General features: G+C 46.3%; 1 protein-coding gene across 1 annotated transcript in view; it reads left to right on the forward strand.

Moving 5' to 3' along the window:
* Nucleotides 1-1,891: 1,891 nt before the first annotated feature.
* TAX1BP1 (Tax1 binding protein 1) overlaps nt 1,892-19,300 on the forward strand; it is an 89,862-nt gene continuing 72,453 nt past the window's right edge. Inside the window, 2 exon segments of the mRNA XM_083188944.1 lie at nt 1,892-2,066; nt 11,902-12,084. Coding sequence (XP_083045070.1) covers nt 11,908-12,084 — 177 coding nt within the window. The 5' untranslated portion in view covers nt 1,892-2,066; nt 11,902-11,907.

Genomic DNA, 19,300 nt, shown 5'->3' on the forward strand with positions numbered 1-19,300 from the left:
GCCCCTTTGGTACACTTATCTTGAGCGCTGACATACCATATTTCTAACACACACACACATATTATTTGGCAACATTCATTACAAAGATAATGTGGTTTTTGATGAATGTGTGTGCGGAAACCCCCCACGAGATTCCTGTGTTTGCCCCTGCCGTCCAATCAATTTTTCCTGGGGGTGACCGGCTTTCCATTGCAGGACACTTTGGAAAGCCGTGCCCCGGCAATGACGTTGGATCACGCATCAGCACTCATCGTCAGGCCATACACACTGGGCAGGGCCGGATTTGTCACTAGGCCCATGAGGCACGGGCCTAGGGGCGGCACCTATTAGGGGCGGCAGCTGCCAGATGCCTCCTGCTGCCTTGTCAATCAGGGACACGTCCCACGTGACTTGTGAGAAAGCTCCGCAACTTTCGATCTAGCATCGGTCTCACCCTGCCTCCTGCTTATGTCAGCCACATAAAAGAACAGTGACTTACCAGTCTGCCCGGCCCCCTCCCACTCTCTGAAAGCGCACCCACCAGGCATCCCCGCTTCCAGCTGGCGGTACTGTCCGACGTGCTGCTGATTTGGACTCTGGCGGCAGGTGTGAGAAGCAGTGCGGCGTGCCATGTCCACGGCAGTGTTACAGGTGCACCAAGCAAACACTGGGGCTTGTGAGGTGCGCATCACAGGAGCTGCCTCCTCTCCTGCTGCTGGCCACTCCCCGCCGCTGACACTGGGAACTGAGCAGTGAGCACCCACTGCCCCACCATCCTCCTTCCCCCACAGGGGAGCGTTGGAGCCCAGCACACTGTATATATTATAGCTGAAAACAGAGCACCCGGCCAGTGCCTGCAAAGTGCAAACATGCGCCTGCCGCCCAAGTCACCACTGGAGGAGCCCGACATGTAAATACCGGGTACTGGACACTGAGCATCTATTGCCGCTCCGCACAACTCCCCCCCCCTCATGAAAACGAGTGACAAGCACTGGGCACGGAGCACCTGCACAGCACCTCTTCCATCATCCTGTGCTGCCAAACTCTTCTGTCCTATACAATAGCTCTGCACTGCTGCCTGTTCCTGTATACAGCCCAGGCAGTCCCTCTGCAGGAAGTAAGGTACAGTCTAGTGATAGGTGCTGTATTTATAAGTAAGGGTACATAGGGTCACATAGTAAGGGAAATAGATGAGTAGGGCTGTCAGAGAGAAAGAGAGAGGGATAGGCACATCAGGTCAGAGATGGAGAGATATATGGCTGTCAGACAGAAGGATTGAGGGAGGGATGGATAGGTATATGGCTGTCAGAGAGAGAGGGAGAGCTGCATGGGGCGAGCGAGGGAAGGATATATATATATTTATCAGGGAGAGGTACATAGGCCCGTATTATAATTATTTATTATGCAGTTTATCTATTGTGTTTCTATTGTTTCATTTTAATACAAATATGTTAAAATGGGGGGGCAAAAATGTTGTGCCTAGGGGCGGCCTGACCCCTAAATTCGCCCTGACACTGGGCGGTTTCGAGCTGAACACAGTCCCAGACATTCTGGCCTCCCTGCCTCCAATTAGTGTAGCACTTCACTTGCCATGCCTCGGGACACTTTACCATTCACAACCAGAGTCCGAGTGGATGGTAAAGCATATAAAAGTCCTAAAACATTTGGAAAAACCCATGTGGACATTTCGCTTGTGTCATCCAAAGTTTAGACAATGTTGACCTATTGTTGACAAAGTTGACAGTACCAAGTACAACGTGTTGACAGTACCAAGGTACTGTCTGTGAGTCATCCAGATACGATTACGCGCAGCCCAGTCAGTATCATTGTATGACACACACAGCCAGGACCGGCGTGTGAGTGATCATGTCAGCAGCACTCTGCTCCCCACCCTCCCCTCATTCCTCCGCTATCAGCTGATTTCGCGTGGACCGGAAGTGACGACTGCAACACAGAAAAACAGTCGCTGTGGCTGGGACGCGGAAGCACCGGGCGTGTGACCGATCCTCTGTTATTCTTCAACCCGCACATCTGCTCGCCCGGCCATCCGCAGCGCCAGAAACGCCGTGCCTCCCGCGGGAATCTAGGTGAGTTGTGGGCTGTGTGCGTGTGGAATGACTGAGTGGCGCAGAGTCCCCGGGGCGGGCAGCAGTCCCATTGGCGTCTGCGGCCTGCTGGGTGTCGGTGCTGCCTAGGACACACGTAGGTCTCACTACACACCGTAGTACGGCGCAGGCCGCTCTGGCGCAGTTAGGACTGTAAGTGGGCGTGTTCTTCCATGCGTCACTTTTATACCCCGCCCCCGCCATTAGGCTCTATGTGCTGTGTTTGACCTCTGAGTGTGCCTTGTAATGTGACATAAGTGGCAGCCAGTTACCTGTGCCAGGCCTGTGATGGGGGCTGATACCTCGCACCACCCTTTTTTTTTTTATTATCCTGTATTGTACCATGCTGTGAGTGGGAAGTGTGACACAAGTGTCACAGGGTTATAGTGGTTCTCCATACATGGTATGCTGCTTTATCCACTTACATCTTCTTATGCAACCATTTCGGGGGGCGGCGGTAAGCATCCTCCGACCTTTTCATACCCCTACTATCCACGTCGATGTGGAGTTGAGAATATAAAGTGTGGCGAGCGCAGCGAGGCGAGCGGACGCGGATACCTGCACAGGTATATGCGTCCCCTCGCGGGCTTCACAGGTATCCGCGTCGCCTCGTGGGGCTCGCTGCGCTCGCCACACTTTCTATTCTCAACTCCACGCCGCCGTGGATAGTAGGGGTATGAAAAGGTCGGAGGACGCATACCGCCGCCCCCGCGGGCTCGCTGCGCTCGCCACGCTTCGGGTTGGCGTCAATACCGGGGTGGCATTAACAATTGGGGGGCATTTGAAACATCAGGGGGGTTTTCTATTAAAATGGGGTGTTTTGGGGCATTTTACATTAAAATCAATGTAAAATCTGGTCTCAGGGACCATTTTACATTGATTCCAATGTAAAAATCGGGTCGATCGCATCGCATGCGATTTGGTTGGCATACGATGCGATCGACGCGATTTTTCCGACCCGAGGGATACAATGAAAATCGGTGGTGCCATGCTAGGAAACAAGTGGCTTTCAGGATACCGTCCGCGGCAAACCACTGAAGGGAATACCGACAGGGGTAGGTAAGTATACCGTACCTCCCAACATGACCCACGATGCTTTGTTCCTGGACTTCCCTCTTAATTTATGATTACCATCACCTGTGGTGAAATAATTTTATCATAAATTCACCTGTTTTAAAACAGGTGGCATAATTATAAATTAAGAGGGAAGACCAGGAGTAGGGCAGTGTATCTCTCATAGTATTGGGAAGAAGGAAAATGGTGGAGCGCTAATGAGAATGTGATCAATTGGGTATTACAATTAAAATATATATTAATCAGTATCGTCTATGTTTTATCTCTTTAACGGAAGATACAGTAAAAAAAAATATTTTTCCATAAAGAGAAGAATAACATTAAATGTCCTTCTTCTCTTTATGGAGATCTCATTAGCGCTCCACCATTTTCCTTCTTCTCTATTGTAGTTTAAAGGGAGCTGCCCCTCCCTTGAGTGAGCTGCTTGGCACAGCACCCCAATCAGGCGCCTGCATTACCAATTGATCATGCTGGGAAGTATGGTATACTCTCCGCAGCCTAACACTAACTCCCCCCCACACACACACACACACACACACACACACACACTCTCAAACACACAATGCCTAAAGGACCCATACACTAGTCTAAGGCACAAATTGGCCCTGATTTCCCCTGAACGTCTCTGGCAACTGATGCCGTATACATGTAATTTTGCCACTTTATAAGCAATTGCAGTGATCAATCACATAAAAAGTATCCAAATTGCATCACACTGGAGCCTGGAAGGCTTGGCTGGGATTGCATGGGATATATTGTATGCAAAAGGACACATGCAATCCTGCTGCCCGGTAAGGTCCCCACCCCCTGTGCATAAATGTAACACTCCACTTTGACCGGCCTAAACGTAACCCTTCCCGATATATTTACATTCGGCTTTCCAGTGCGGGAATGTTCATTGATTGTTTATAAATTGGAAGGCCAGTTAAATGTGAAACAAAACTAAAATGTATTCTTAATGTGTTGTGAAAGGTTGTAAAACATTATCTTTAACCTCTGTTGAGCTTGAGTGTCACAGTAATTGCATATTACAGGTTGAGTATCCTTTATCCCAAAATGCGCTGGACCAGAATGCAATTTGGAATAATTTGCCTAAGGGATAAATAACCTGTATTATTAATGATAAAAAATTATATAGGTGCATAGTAGTTTTCTGATACTGTGAAATATTAAGGGGGATATTCAATCCCCGCCGCTATTTCCGACGGGGGAAATAGCAGCGGGCGCTTATTGAATGCTGCCTTTCACGACAGCATTGAAGAGGCAGATCAACAGAACGAGCCCGACTTTAAAAGCTATCGGGCCCGTTTTGCCGAGAACGGACATGGATTGACGCAATCCACAGCTGTTTACTCAGACGCACACCCTTTTCGCTGATCAGCAGGTGGGACAATAAATTCTGCCTGCAGATATACAGGTGAGCAAACCGCAAATGGGCCAGGTCACGGCTTTCGGGCCCGGGATTGAATACCTCCAAAATCTTAAACAATTGCGGTATTTGGTTTTTGTGTACTTAGGGGGGTATGCAATTCTGTGCTGTAATTTTGGCAGTCCAAAAATTGGCACTTTTTCACCATTTTAATTTTCGAATTTACGAGGGTGGATCAATAAGTGTTAAGAATGAAGACAATTTTTTCTTTTTCAAAATAATTTTTTACCGCAGGACACTTTTCCCAACGTCCCTGACATTTCTTTAAATTCTAAAAAATAAGATTTCTCAAACTCATGTAGGCTTCTGTCTTAACGATGACCTTTGAGATGAATTTTGTTCCTACAAGCCACGGTTTCAGGTTGGGGAAAAGAAAGAAGTCGCGGGGAGCCAAGTTGGGCGAGTACGGTGGATGCGGCAACAAATCATAGTGCAATTCATGCAATTTGGGTGCAAGAATTCTGGATGATGTAGCTGGTGCATTGTCGTGGTGGAAAAAAAAAACTAACGTATGTAGTGTTCCCGCTAGGCTGTTTTAGCGGGGCGCTGCGCCCTGCCCAATTTTTAATGGGCAAAATGCGCCCTGCCCCTCTAGCAGCGCCCCGCTAAATCAGCCTGCAGTCTGTCCCGCCGGAGTGCCTGGGCCGTCGCATCGCTGAAGGGGGCTTGCCCGGCCATGGCTACGTCCCGGCAGCTGAGTGACGTAGTCATGGCCGGGCAAGCCCCCTTCAGCGATGTGGCGGCCCGGGCACGCCCCCATGTGCGATGCGGCGGCCCGGGCACGCCCCCATGTGCGATGCGGCGGCCCGGGCACGCCCCCATGTGCGATGCGGCGGCCCGGGCACGCCTCCCGTAGTGACGCGGCGGCCCGGGCACGCCCCCCGTAGTGACGCGGCGGCCCGGGCACGCCCCCCGTAGTGACGCGGCGGCCCGGGCACGCCCCCCGTAGTGACGCGGCGGCCCGGGCACGCCCCCGTAGTGACGGCGGCGGCCCGGGCACGCCCCCTGTAGTGACGGCGGCGGCCCGGGCACGCCCCCTGTAGTGACGGCGGCGGCCCGGGCACGCCCCCTGTAGTGACGGCGGCGGCCCGGGCACGCCCCCTGTAGTGACGGCGGCGGCCCGGGCACGCCCCCTGTAGTGACGGCGGCGGCCCGGGCACGCCCCCTGTAGTGACGGCGGCGGCCCGGGCACGCCCCCTGTAGTGACGGCGGCGGCCCGGGCACGCCCCCTGTAGTGACGGCGGCGGCCCGGGCACGCCCCCTGTAGTGACGGCGGCGGCCCGGGCACGCCCCCTGTAGTGACGGCGGCGGCCCGGGCACGCCCCCTGTAGTGACGGCGGCGGCCCGGGCACGCCCCCTGTAGTGACGGCGGCGGCCCGGGCACGCCCCCTGTAGTGACGGCGGCGGCCCGGACACGCCCCCTGTAGTGACGGCGGCGGCCCGGACACGCCCCCTGTACTGACGGCGGCGTGCCCGGTCCGCCCCTCCAGCACCCTGCCTCATTTCGTTCCTAGAAGGAACACTAGTATGAATCAATCTGAAATTTGGTATGGCGTTGTTTGAAAGATGGTAATACACGATCGTAATACCAACTTTCCTCAGTAATGCCACCTGTCTTCAAACACAGGTACTTATTGACCCACCCTTGTACATTCAACCTATTCAATTAAAGTGCAGATTTTTCAACTGTTGGAAAATCTGGAATGGTTCAAAAACACGTGCATCGATTACTCACCGATCCACATGTTTTTTGTTGAAATGGCAGCTTTTTTTGCCAATTTTTTAGTCCAATTTCACTGATGCAATTTTGACTTAAAAAAGTGAAACTGCATATGTGAAACATGTCTAAAAACTGACCGAAAATGGGCTAGCCCAAAAAAAAGGGAACTTAATTGAATACCCCCTTAGTTGGTTCGTTGTTTTTTCTTTCTTTTTTTTTTTATGAGAGAGAGAGAGCGGAAAGCTGGCTGTCTTTACACAAAAATAAATGACAGCTAATAAAAAAAAACGGTCCCTCAATGAAATATAGGGCTTTATTTAGAAAGTGGTGGCTTTTGTAAGCCATTCATTTCCAGCAGGTAAGGAGGTGAAGATATACTGTAAAATGTCACTCTCAAGCCGAGCTTTACACCCACTGTAAGTCACGTTTTACATTTTTCAGCTTGCTGGGAAGATGCAGCAAGGCCGCCACTTTCTAAATAAAGCCGATAGTATGCATGCTGCCTGTGGGAAGTATAATGAGGTCATTTGGCATGACACAAGCAAAAAACAAACTTATCTATTTATACAGCTGGATCACTGCCTGAGAGAGTGATACCAACAGACTGAGAGAGCGAGTATTTTATAGACAATATCGGTAGCCTAAAGCCACATACACATTATAGCAGTGGTAGCCAACTCCAGTCCTCGAGAGCTACCCACATATAATGTTTTCCATGTCTCCTCACAGAATCACATGTGGAGTATTTTGCTCCACCTGTGCATCTTTTAAAATGTGTTAGTCAGTAATGAGTGCACCTGTGAGGTGAGCTGAAAAACGTGAACTGTTGGTAGCTGTCGAGGATTGGAGTTGGCTACCCCTGCACTATAGGATATAGTAAATTACATCGCTCATTGGGGGATTTCTGAGTGATATTATTTATTATATCTTCTGAATATCATTAACAACACATGCTCCCATGCATTGTTAACGACCCCCCTACATCGTCCTGCATGTACTGATGAGGGAGGTCTTCGTTAACGACAGCCATGCTGTTCCCCCTGTTGCCCCCACCGTTATCGCTCTCCCTTCCCTGCCAGCATCGGCAAGTGTTTATGCCCTTGACGATGTTGGGACCCCACCGCCGCCAGTATCGGTGTCGGCGGGGATCGGGTAATGTGTATGGGGCTGTACGGGTGCCTTCCTTTCAACTCTGCTTAACTGATGTATAAAGAAAGTGAACAGCATTGGTACACCAGTGGATTTAGTGTCATATCTGATTAAAAACATTTCTTTACACTGGTGACTGTTTTATCCATGAGTTAGCTGTATGGGGGGGATTCAATTATTTTATAGACGGCACCTGATGGAATAATTCAGTTGTTGCTCTGCAGGCCATAAGAGCCCTGTCCACCCCCTCCTGATGTGGCAAGCAGAATTTGCAGTGGTTTGGCCGAGCTAACCAGGAGAAAGCTCTATTTAGATGTAACACTACAATTAAGGGGTGTCTGGAACAATTGAATCTCTCTGGGCACCCAATAATTATCGCGGCTGTTTAAACATTTGAATCGCCTTCCATGTGTCTTAGGTTAAATCTAAGGGCACTCTGACCATCTGGGTCTATGTTGTCTTCCTTTTCATAAATGTAAGCCTATGTTTATTCATGTTCACATATTCAACCACGTGGTTCCGTGGTTAGGGCCTTATTTAGCATGGATCGCTAATCAGAGAATTTGCAGTGGACTACGAGAAGAAAGCCGTCGCCCAGATAGAAAGACATCAGAGACCCCCCCCTAAAAAACACCTGCGCACGCCTGTGTTTACACAAACACACAAATTGCCATGTTTCCACCACTAAACACTGACTTCCTGTCATTCAGGCTGCAGCTAATCTGCAACTGCTATGCATACAGATAATTTGTTGATAATTGACCATACAAATGCTGTGCATGCTCAGTCATTCGAATCGATAATTGTTCAATTTGCTTTTTCTCTGATTAGTGATACATGCTGAATTAGGCTTAAGTGAACACTGTATTATTGTTTAATCTAAAACACCTGTCACCTGTCGCAACCCGTTCAGTTCCTACCTGGATTGTCCCACTCTGCTATGGTGCTTCTATCACACTATGGACTGTATGTCAGCACGGAGGTGGGTGACAGGTGCTGTTAAAGTGAACACTACTGTATGTTTCTGCAAGGAAGGTTGAACAATTGAGCATATTATTTTAGTTATTACCTAGATGTCACTTGAAAATAGCCTATCATGCAGTATCATGGCCATATGAGTCATCAGTTATTAATATGACCTTTTAGCTACTGTTGACCATCTCTCAACTGGGGGTATGACAACCCTTCCCGGTGTATTTAATTTGTTGTTCAGGAGTATTAAAAAAAAATTGTAATGGCAGTGAATTGATAGTTACTCACTTGGGGAAAGCCATGTTCTGAGGATGTCTACCCGAATGCATCCTTAACCAATAGGGGGTAATTCAGTTTACCCTACTGGGCATCTAAACTAATGATGTTGCCCTGTTTGGGCATCCATTAGCCATGGAAGACATTTCTTCTGGCATTCCTCCTGAGGTGTGAGAAGTCCGTGGTGTGGGCACCCTTACCACTGCTGCAGTAAAACCATTGCTCATGGGCACCTGCAAGGAGTAACAATTAAATTGCTCAGTCAGGCACCCATTCGTGTAGAGCAGTGGTTCCCAACCCTGGTCCTCAAGTACCCCCAACAGTGCACGTTTTCCAGGTCTCCACACAGAATCACAAGTGACATAATTAGCTCCACCTGAGCATCTCTTAAAATGTGCCTGAATAATCTGTGCACCTGCTGGTGATCTGGAAAACGTGCACTGTTGGGGGTACTTGAGGACCAGGGTTGGGAACCACTGGTCTAGATGCCAAGCAAGAGGTGCTGCAAACAATTGAATTTCCCCCTACTGTATGTGCCAATAGGCAAGGAAATACAGTGACCGGAACATGAGTATTTCCTGCATAAAAGAGATTATCTAGGTTTAATGAAATCCATATAATTCCTGCTGCAGCAACTTTAATCTTAGAATGTGTGACTAATATCAGCCTATGACATTACATGTTAAAATACGTATATAGAAGTTTTTCTTAGTTGTTTCAAAATCATGTTATAGAGAATGTTACTATTACAGTAAAAAAAAATTAAGTATCTCTAATTGTTAGAACATGACCTGGCTTTTTTTTTTAAAGTACCAAGGACCTGATTCAGACCCGTTCGGATGGAGCCAAATATTTTGCGGGTGGCGCTTACCTGTTCGCTAGGCTGCGAACTGGTCTGAATCAGGCCCTAAGAAGTCATATGTGGGCTAACGAAAGAAAAATTTGAGCAGCGCTTGTGCAAAATAATATAAAAATATTTATTAAAATACAGTGTTAATACTGTTGTGGCCAGCAACAAAGACAAGACTCACACACATGAAACTTACAATTCCCCTGTATTATACTAAATTAGGAGGGTTAGATGCATGCATGCTGTCCTTGTGACAAGTTAGTATTGCAGATTTTTGTATCCAACTTGATGTTAATAAAAGTCACAGTCCCCCCACTCATGTGCACATATTAGTGGTTTTTAGTTGGTTAGTAAATACTTGCATCCATCTCCTGAGGAAGCCGATGAATAGGCGAAGAAACGCGTAAAGGGATACGGGGAACGTTCTGGCAGCACAAAGACCGGTACCAGTGTTTCTTCCTTGACAGGACCGCAGCAATTTGGATAAAGTACCAGCGGTCGGGGAACATCATTGGGGACTGGCAGCCGAACCCCCATCTGCAAGTATTTACTAACAAACTAAAAACCACTAATATGTGCACATGAGTGGGGGACTGTGACTTTTTTTAACATCAAGTTGGATACAAAAATCTGCAATACTAACTTGTCACAAGGATAGCATGCATGCATCTAACCCTCCTAATTTAGTATAATACAGGGGAATTGTATGTTTCATGTGTGTGAGTCTTGTCTTTGTTGCTGGCCACAACAGTATAAACACTGTATTTTAATAAATATTTTTATATTATTTTGCACAAGCGCTGCTCAAATTTTTCTTTCGTTTGCTCTTCCATATTGAAGGGGTTTAGGTAGAGCAGCTGCAGTGCACTATAATTACCAATCAGCGCTCAAAAACAGTGTTTGTTCTTCTTATATGTGTATGTTTTTCTTAAATTAAAATATGTGAGGAATATCCATAGTTTATTCCTGCTTCATTTAGGATTGGATTTATAAAATCTCTCTCACTCACACTCTCACTCCCTCCCCCTCCTTACTCCGGCAAGTAGAGAAACCGTTTATATACATTTTTGCACCACTACGAGTGTATCTATACTGGTCCCTATGCCAATATGTGTAAGTTATGAGGAATACAGAAAGGGGTATGGATCATTGGATAGACATGAAATAGGTCGACATGCAGAAAGGTCGTCAGGGTCATTAGGTAAAAGCATGGCGCGGTGCTACATTTCAGTGTCCATGTCGACATTCGGGACAAAAAAGTGAAAAAACCCATGTCGACCTTTTGACTGCCAACCTTCCCCATGACCTTCTGACAACCTAATGACCTTGTCAAGCTAACCCATGTCAACAGGGCTATTTTTCAGCAGGCTCCAGCAGGAACTGAGGCCCTTATTCTAGTTCACTCTTTCTGACAAAATATTTCTTAGATGGACAAAACCATGTGCACTGCAGGTGAGGCAGGTGTTACTTGTGCAGAGATAATTAGATTTGGGTGGGGTTTTACACCTGCCTCACCTGCAGTGCACATGGTTTTGTCCATCTAAGAAATATTTTGTCAGAAAGAGTGAACTAGAATAAGGGCCTCAGTTCCTGCTGGAGCCTGCACAAAAATAGCCCTGCATGTCAACCTTCCTGCATGTGGACCTTCAGTCATGTCGACCTAATGCTTGTCTATCCAATGATCCATACCCCTTTCTGTATTTCTCATAACTTATACATATTGGCATAGGAACCAGTATAGATACACTCGTAGTGGTTGTGCAAAAATGTATATATAAGATCTTTAAGGTGCCCACACACTAGAAAGATCTGCGATCTTAAGATGTGTGCATAAATTAGCCTTCAAATCTTTGGTCCGCCCTGGACCAAAGATTTCAGGCAAGCGCACATCTTTACCAAAGATTTTTCTTAAGATCCCGTGTGCGTTCCTATGGATCTTTTGTTAAATCTTCTGATCTTTTGTGCAGCACGTAAGATCAGAAGACTCAGCTAAAGATCCACGGGAGCGCGCATCGGACCGATATCGGCCGATTTTTGACCGATTATCGGTAAATATCGTACGATATATCAGCCGATTTATCGAAAATCGGACAATCGGCCAAAAAATCATTCTAGTGTGTGGGCACCTTTAGCGTGCTCTATTTTTCGTACATAAGTAAATGTTGTCATTTTTACTTGTTTTACCAAATCTCCATACCGTGTCGAGATTGTCAGATTGTGCTTGAGAGTAGCAGAAATCTCAAATCTTCCAGCAGGTGTTTATTATTGTTTCTCTGTAGAAAACCTAGCCTTCACTGTCATGGGCTCTTTATGGAAAATGTGAACCTATAATGTTTTAATATTGCAGGTGAAAATGTCAACTTTGCAAGACCTCCCTTCTCCAAACAGCTCTGTGCAGGCATCCAACTTTGCCCATGTGATATTTCAGAACGTGGCGAAGAGTTATCTTCCAAGTGCTCCTTTGGAATGTCACTACACTCTGACCCAGTATATCCATCCACATCCGAAAGATTGGGTCGGCATATTTAAGGTACTTCTGCATGCTCCTGTTCTGAATATGCTATGTCTGGTAATTCCTTTGCTGGACATGCCATACTGCTAGCTGGTGAACGTGTTTCCATCTGTATCTAATGTGATAGAAGGGAGAAACCGAAGAGTACTTTATAAGAAAATTCCAAGCAAATATATATGTATTTAATTATATTAATAATGTTCATTGGGGGGAATTCAGTAGTTCGGTCACATCTGCAGCTTTAAACTAACAGGAGGTGTGCAGTTGTTTGTGCTGCTAGGTGAGAGTACCTTGAGTTCATTACTTATCACAGATATTGCTACCAAAATCGCATAAGCAATCCAGGAGTGTCCACTGACTATATCTTATGCACAATTGCACAGTGTGTATGCACTATATTATTTGTCTAGAAGTTCAAGGGAAATTGTTGACTACATTGCTACGTTTGTAAGTCATCTAATGTGCACATACTCGCACACTGCGCTGCTCACAGACCCTGCTTGCACTTACTGACACTACATAGAAATCATTCCATGGTCGCCGACCATGGAAGGATTTCTCCTGCCTTCGCAAATAGAAGTCAGTGAAAACTGAAGTTTCTTTGCGTGCACCTGGACAAAGACGAGGCAGGCAGCTGATGCCCTGTGACATCAGCCGGCAGGCATTGGCCGGCCTATGTACCCATGGGAACACCCTGCGTTTTCATGGGGACACCCATAAAACACTGGGCGTTCCCATGGGATAGCCATCAGCATCTCTTACCATCAGTAGCCTATCTTTACTGACCCCTTGAGTGGTGTGTTTTGCTGGGGCAGGACCAGGGCAGGTTTGTCCTGCCCCAACAAAACCCACCACAGATCATAAGCCGCCGCCCCCCCTCCCTCACCTTCGCTCCGGCGTTAGTACGCCGGAACTCCCCTGCCGCCGCTGCCCCAGCCGCCTGTCAGTCATCAGACAGGCGGCAGGCTCGGGAATGTTTCGCGGCGGCTCGGGAGGACTCGAGTGACTGAACTCTTCCGAGTCCCCCCGAGCATCCCTGAGCCTGCCGCCTACGTCACTACAGGATGATTGGCGGCTGACGGCGGGGAAGCTCCGGCGTACGATCGCCGTGTACGCCGGAGCAGCGGGGACCCGGGGGGGCCAACGAGAGGGGTGGGGGGGGGGACCCTAAGGTAGTGCGCCAGTGGTGCTCCTATGGAGACACCACTGGCGCGCACCTACATAGTGGTATGCCCGGAAATTTTCCGGGACAGCCCGCTGCGGCAGTTCAGCTGAGCCCGGAAAATTTCCGGGCATATCACTTAAGTGGTTAATACTGGTATTAGTGTGTTACCAGACACCCACTGTTTGTGAGTGCCAAATGTATGTTAGTGTAGGCGAGTGGTTCCTGCCAGTACCAGGCTACTTTGCTTGGAAGCTCATTCCACTGAGTTCTAGGTGTTGTGTGTAGCTGCTGCATGGTAGTTAATTATGTCCAGAGCCCTGATCCATACGCGTCCCCTTCCAGCCGCCAGACCCCCGCTAGAAGAGAGCGGCTCCATCTGTAATTTTCTATTATGCAAGTTATAGATGTTACTTCATTGCACAGACACACCCTCTTCACAATTACCTGCTGCAGTGATCATGAGTACTGCCACACCTAATTCCATGGCATCTGGTCAGGACTGCATTACTTGCTGGTCGCCACTTTGTGTACTATGGTGAGGGGGGATCACAGCTACAACTGTGTGTGAGTGCTTTGGGGCAGGCAGGTGGTTGCTGGAGGTGAGAGGGGTAGAGGGGCCGGCCTCTCAACGGGGGAGGGGAGGAAGATCATGTATGTTTGTGTGGCTTGGGGGTGTTGGATCCCGGGATCCTGGCTAGTGTGTGAGTGTGTGAGTGTGTGAGTGTGTGTGTGTGTGTGTGTGTGTGTGTGTGCAGGGGGTGTCGGATGCTATGTACTGGGGGTGTGAGGGTTCTCCCTGGTTGCAGGTATACTGAAAGGAGGTATCTATCTGACTGCCGTTATACAGTATATGTTATAAGGGTGGGGGGTGTCAAATATGGGGCCTCCAGAGATTTCATTGTAAACCAGACCCAACATTTATGTTCCCTCGGTATATTTTTTTTTTATTTTATTTATTTTCTTATTTTGCTTATGGCGGTGCACACCATAATGTAATGTGCTGTGCATGCCAATGCACATGTGTGAATACAAAATGCGTTTATTTTGTATATAATCAAATACACAAAAATGTATTTTTAGTTGTACATTTCAAAACATGACAAGGCACTGAATTTGGATGCTAAGCATTCTTGCACATATAGTGTTCATTCTAGCACCCGCTATCTTTGAAAACCCATGCAGTTCCTCTTCCCTGCCTGGGGTGTCACTGTCTGCTGTAGTGCTTCTAGCACAGTGTGGTCTGAATAATCACACTGATAAGCAAACCAGACCTGTGCTAGAAACACCACAGCAGACCGTGACACCCCAGACAGGGAACAGAAACTGCATGTGTTTTCAAAGATAGCGGGTGCTAGAATGAACACTACACATATTTAGTTTCAGTTACAGATGTCCCCAGTAGTGCTTTTAGCAAAAAATAAAAAGGACATTCCGGAAACTGTGGTTTTCAGAATAACTTGGATAACAGATGTCCGGGTAAGGGCTACTCAATTTGTATCATTTTGCTATTGTATTTACCATATAAAAAAAATGAAGTGTACAGATGAGCTGTATCTAGTGGATTTCTATACAGGGGTTACCATGCTAGGCCAGGAACTTGGAGTATTATGATCCTTCCTTCACTGGTATCGGTGGAGCCATTTAGCAGCGCCTGCCAAAGAAAGCTGGTATGTGCTCAGTTAGCTGGGAGATGGCCCAAGGGGAACACTAAATTACAGGAAGAAAGGCTACTGTTAGCGTGTACTGTAAGGCAAATGAGTTGCATGGTTGGAAATAACTTGTAATTAGTACTACACGGCTCTGCCTTTTTTATTTCTTTTCTTTACATTAATTGAAATTCTGCAGGCCTGGAACAAATCAAACCCAGGTATGTAGATCCTGTTATGCTCTGTAGTGTTTCTTCCATGATGACCAAAAAACTACTTGAGGATTGAAAGCAAAGCAAAAAGTAAATAGATGCGTTCCAAGCAGTTTCGTTGGCCAGCTCGCTTTTTCATTGCTTGCTACCATAACCGTATAAATGCCACATTTCTGCACTTCGTGTTTAGAATGCATGTGGATGGGATGTAAAGCTCCACCGGAGCTGCAAGGAAAAGAACTAGTTAAAAGGCACCTTCATAGACGACTCATTTTATGTGTTCTCTATGGGGTTTCCCTGTGCTGCACAAGAATTTACACTGCAGGGCAAATGCTCAACAATTGAATATCTCCTGACATGCATCCAGAGCTTTTGCCCATGTTTAGAATTAAAGAATCACAATAGAACAATATGTATATGAAAAACCATTCTGTGTCCACAACTACTATAACTTGTGATTATAGTATCACAAATCATCATAAACCTATTTTCCCTGTTTACATATTATGTTCACGGGTGTGATATGACTGGCTGACTGTTGGGATCCCGGCGGTCAGTATCCCGACATTGGAATCCCGGCTGCTGGAGTTCGGGAGCAAAAAAGGCCCCTTGGCATGGTGGCTCGCTGGGCTCGCCTTCTATTCTCCATCATTAGGTAGCCCCTGTTGACCGGGGACCCGACTGTCGGGTAGTTGAACAGTTTGTATTTCGATGCCAGTATCCCGACCATCGTCCAGTCATCCGGCACCCCATGCTCCAATGTAGAGTAGTCGTTGTACATGCTTCAAGCAGTAATCATGAGATGAATAGAAGGAACCTAGAGTCCGAGGGCGTTGCAGTACTGCGTACTATAGTGGGATTTCCCTACAGCAACCTAGAAGGGTTTCCAATTAGAGGCGTCATTTTTCAAACAATAAAATTGAGCTATTATTGTGCATGGGATCCGGGATAAGTTCCTTGCCCCATGTATTGTCATTGCTTTGAATGCTGCTTATGACGCCTATGGCACGCTAAGCATAATTACCGGGTATCTGCTAATTGAATTGCCCCTGGGAAATCTATTATTCACGGTAATTTGCTGCAGCTATTTCAATGGTCTCAAATCTGACAGGCCTCAATCCGGTCCGAATTAGCCTTATTGAATAGATGTGTGCCGATATTTCTGACTGCTGGAGATATCGGCACACATTTAATATTTTTGTTTTCCATTACTTGGCAGTATTGTACTGCCTTAAGTCTGCTATGTAAATACCCTTTTTTAAACTGTTACACATTTGTTTCCTATTTTGTCTGGTTCTTGCTCCTTCCTTTTTACCATGACATTCCAACACGAGAAACGTGATTCTCTCTTCCTGTCATGGATTATCACTTGATCATTCTCCTTGTGTATTCCATTTATTATAATAGAAGACAGAAGATACGTGTGACATCATTTACAGTTGAGTGGCCTAGTATAGTGTACGTTGAGAGTACAGGAACTCTGTATGTTTGCATGGAAAGGCTTTCATGAACTGATGTGTTAGTGATAGAATAAATGGTATTTTATTTTTCACTAATTTCCTGAAAACCATACAGTGTCAGTGCAGTATGGATCTTCTAGTGTTACATTATTGTGCTCATAAAGGAGAGGTGGGACTGTGGGCCTGGTTCAGACATGTTAGCAGGGCTGCAATTTTTGCAGATGGACAAAACCATGTTGCAGTGCAGGTGAGGCAGATGTAACATGTGCAGGGAGAGTTAGATTTGGGAAGTTACTTTGTTCTGGTGCAAGGTAAATATTTATTCTTATAATGCAATTTAGATTTCACACACCCCAACCAAATCTAACTCTATCTTCATGTTACACCTGCCTCACCTGCAATGCAGCATGGTTTTGTCCAGCTGCAAAAATTGCAGCCTTGTAACAGGTCTGAACAGGCCCAGTGTGAGATACACACTCTAGATCAGCGGTTCCCAATGATTATCTACCAGAGCACCTTCGCGACAGGCCATCTGTGTTATTTGTACCCCCCAACATGTACACAACTATACATTCCTAATGAATATACTTGCTATTAGATTAAATGTTTATGTGCTGTTAACAATAAATCTGATTTTAAAAAATAAATAAGAGGCTTTACTCCTAATGTGATCTGATACTTGTAAGCAAGTGTAATCTGTTCTTGCCAGCTGGCATCAGGACTAGTTGGAAGGTTCCTTTTCACTGCTGGTATACCGTACTCCACAGCCTAAGCACACAGCTTATTTAGTTTGACGGAAGATTGTAAAACGTGTTGAAAGTCTTTTGGTATTCATCTACTTGGTTTATATAGGTCTAGAAATGTCAACCCTCCTATTTAGTCATACTGCTGGCGTTAATTTTGTGTTAACTGACTCTTGGATGCACTTTAAGAAACTTATCAGATGTGACAGGGCCTTGTGATATTCCTGCCCCGTGTAAAGCAGCGACGGGAACAGTAAATGACGTGTAGATGATTTATCCATGATTAATTCCATAAGTAACTTTGCTATGTTACTATAATGGCATGAATAATGCTATTATTTGTGTTTTTATTTGTATAACATACATGAAAAGCCTAAAGGAGCCACACTCTCTATTAACCTCCAAGCATTTATCACATTTCTAACAACATGTTTTGTGTGTTACATTTTCCTTTATGTAATGGGAAAAGTTTATAAGCGGTACACTTTATGATGTTTGTAGACTGCTGGCCCTTTGGGCATGGCAAAAATTAAGCCCTTGACTATTTTAGTTAAGTTTTAATTAGTCAGTTTGGTTACCAGCTGAGGTTTGTTTATTTGTTGTTACCTCTATACAATACAATATAACAATGTTGGCCTAAAATACTGTCTGTAGGTGTACCAATAGTTGAGGAGAAAACAAACCTTTGGTAACTGGGCATGAATATACTAGGGTAGATGTATGAAGCAGTGATAAGGGAGAAGTGTCAACCAATCAGCTCTCTGTATAATTTTATATTATGCAAAGTATAGATATTACTTCAGTGCTGATTGGTTGCCATGGGTCACTTATCCTCTAGCTCCCTTCTCCTCCCTTATCACTGCTTCATAGATCTGTACCATGTGTTGCTTTTCAAAATAGCTAGATCCAAAAATCAATCCTCAGAAAACCAAACTGCTTAAAATCCTCTTCACGCTATTCCACACTTACAGTTTTCGGTACTTGTTTCCTAGCACGGCGCCCATCGCATACCGTGTTTAGTGGTATGTGATGCATGCGATGCGATACTCCCATTAAATTAACAGGAATGCTTCTACAATTAAATAACACATAGCATCACATGCCAGCAAATGACATGCAATGCGATTTTTAATTGTACAAGCACCCTGATGGGTGCTTACAATGTTAAATGCACACCCATTGTCAACGACACCCCCACTATCAACGCCAACCCCGAAGCGTGGCGAGCGGCGGCGGTACGTGTCCTCCGACCTTTTCATACCCCAACTATCCACTATCCACGTCGGCGTGGAGTTGATTTTAGATAGTGTGGCGAGCGCAGCGGAATACAAGCCCGGAGCGTGGCGAGCGGACGCGGAATACATGTAAAGTAATCAGTGTCCCCTCACTATCTAATATCAACTCCACGTGGATAGTAGGGGTATGAAAAGATTGGAGGACGTGTACCGCAGCCCCTCGCGGGCAAGCTGTGCTCGCCACGCTTCGGGGTGGCGTTGACAATGGGGGTGCATTTAACATTGTAAGCACCCATTAGGGTGCTTGTACAATTAAAAATCGCATTGCATGCCGCTATATTGCATGCGATGCGATTGCATAAGATGCACTTCGATCAAATCGGGGGGCACCGTGCTAGGAAACAAGTACCCAGTTTTCGATGGAAATAAGGCTTTGGGGGTGGTAACCGGCCGGTTTTCTGGGAAAACCGCAGGTGCGTCCAGGAGTTTGAAGGAAAGTTGTGTGATTTGTGGTTCGGCCCTGATTAGCCTGTCTTTATTGCTGCTGCCGACACATCAGACCAACTTTTCTCCAAACATCTGGAATAAAAACCTGGTACTGGATAGGAGCAAATGTCATTTGTAATGAAGTCATTTGTTTCCCAAATCAGAAAATGGACAACTGTCACTCAGACACGGTACTGTAGTTTAACCTGTTTGATTTAAACAATTTCAATGAATGTTTTTGTCCATTCTGAGTTTTTGAGCAAATTGCTTATTGGCATTTGCCACCA

This window comes from Crinia signifera, chromosome 5, assembly GCF_055691185.1.
Source record: "Crinia signifera chromosome 5, ASM5569118v1, whole genome shotgun sequence".
Lineage (NCBI taxonomy): Eukaryota > Metazoa > Chordata > Amphibia > Anura > Myobatrachidae > Crinia > Crinia signifera.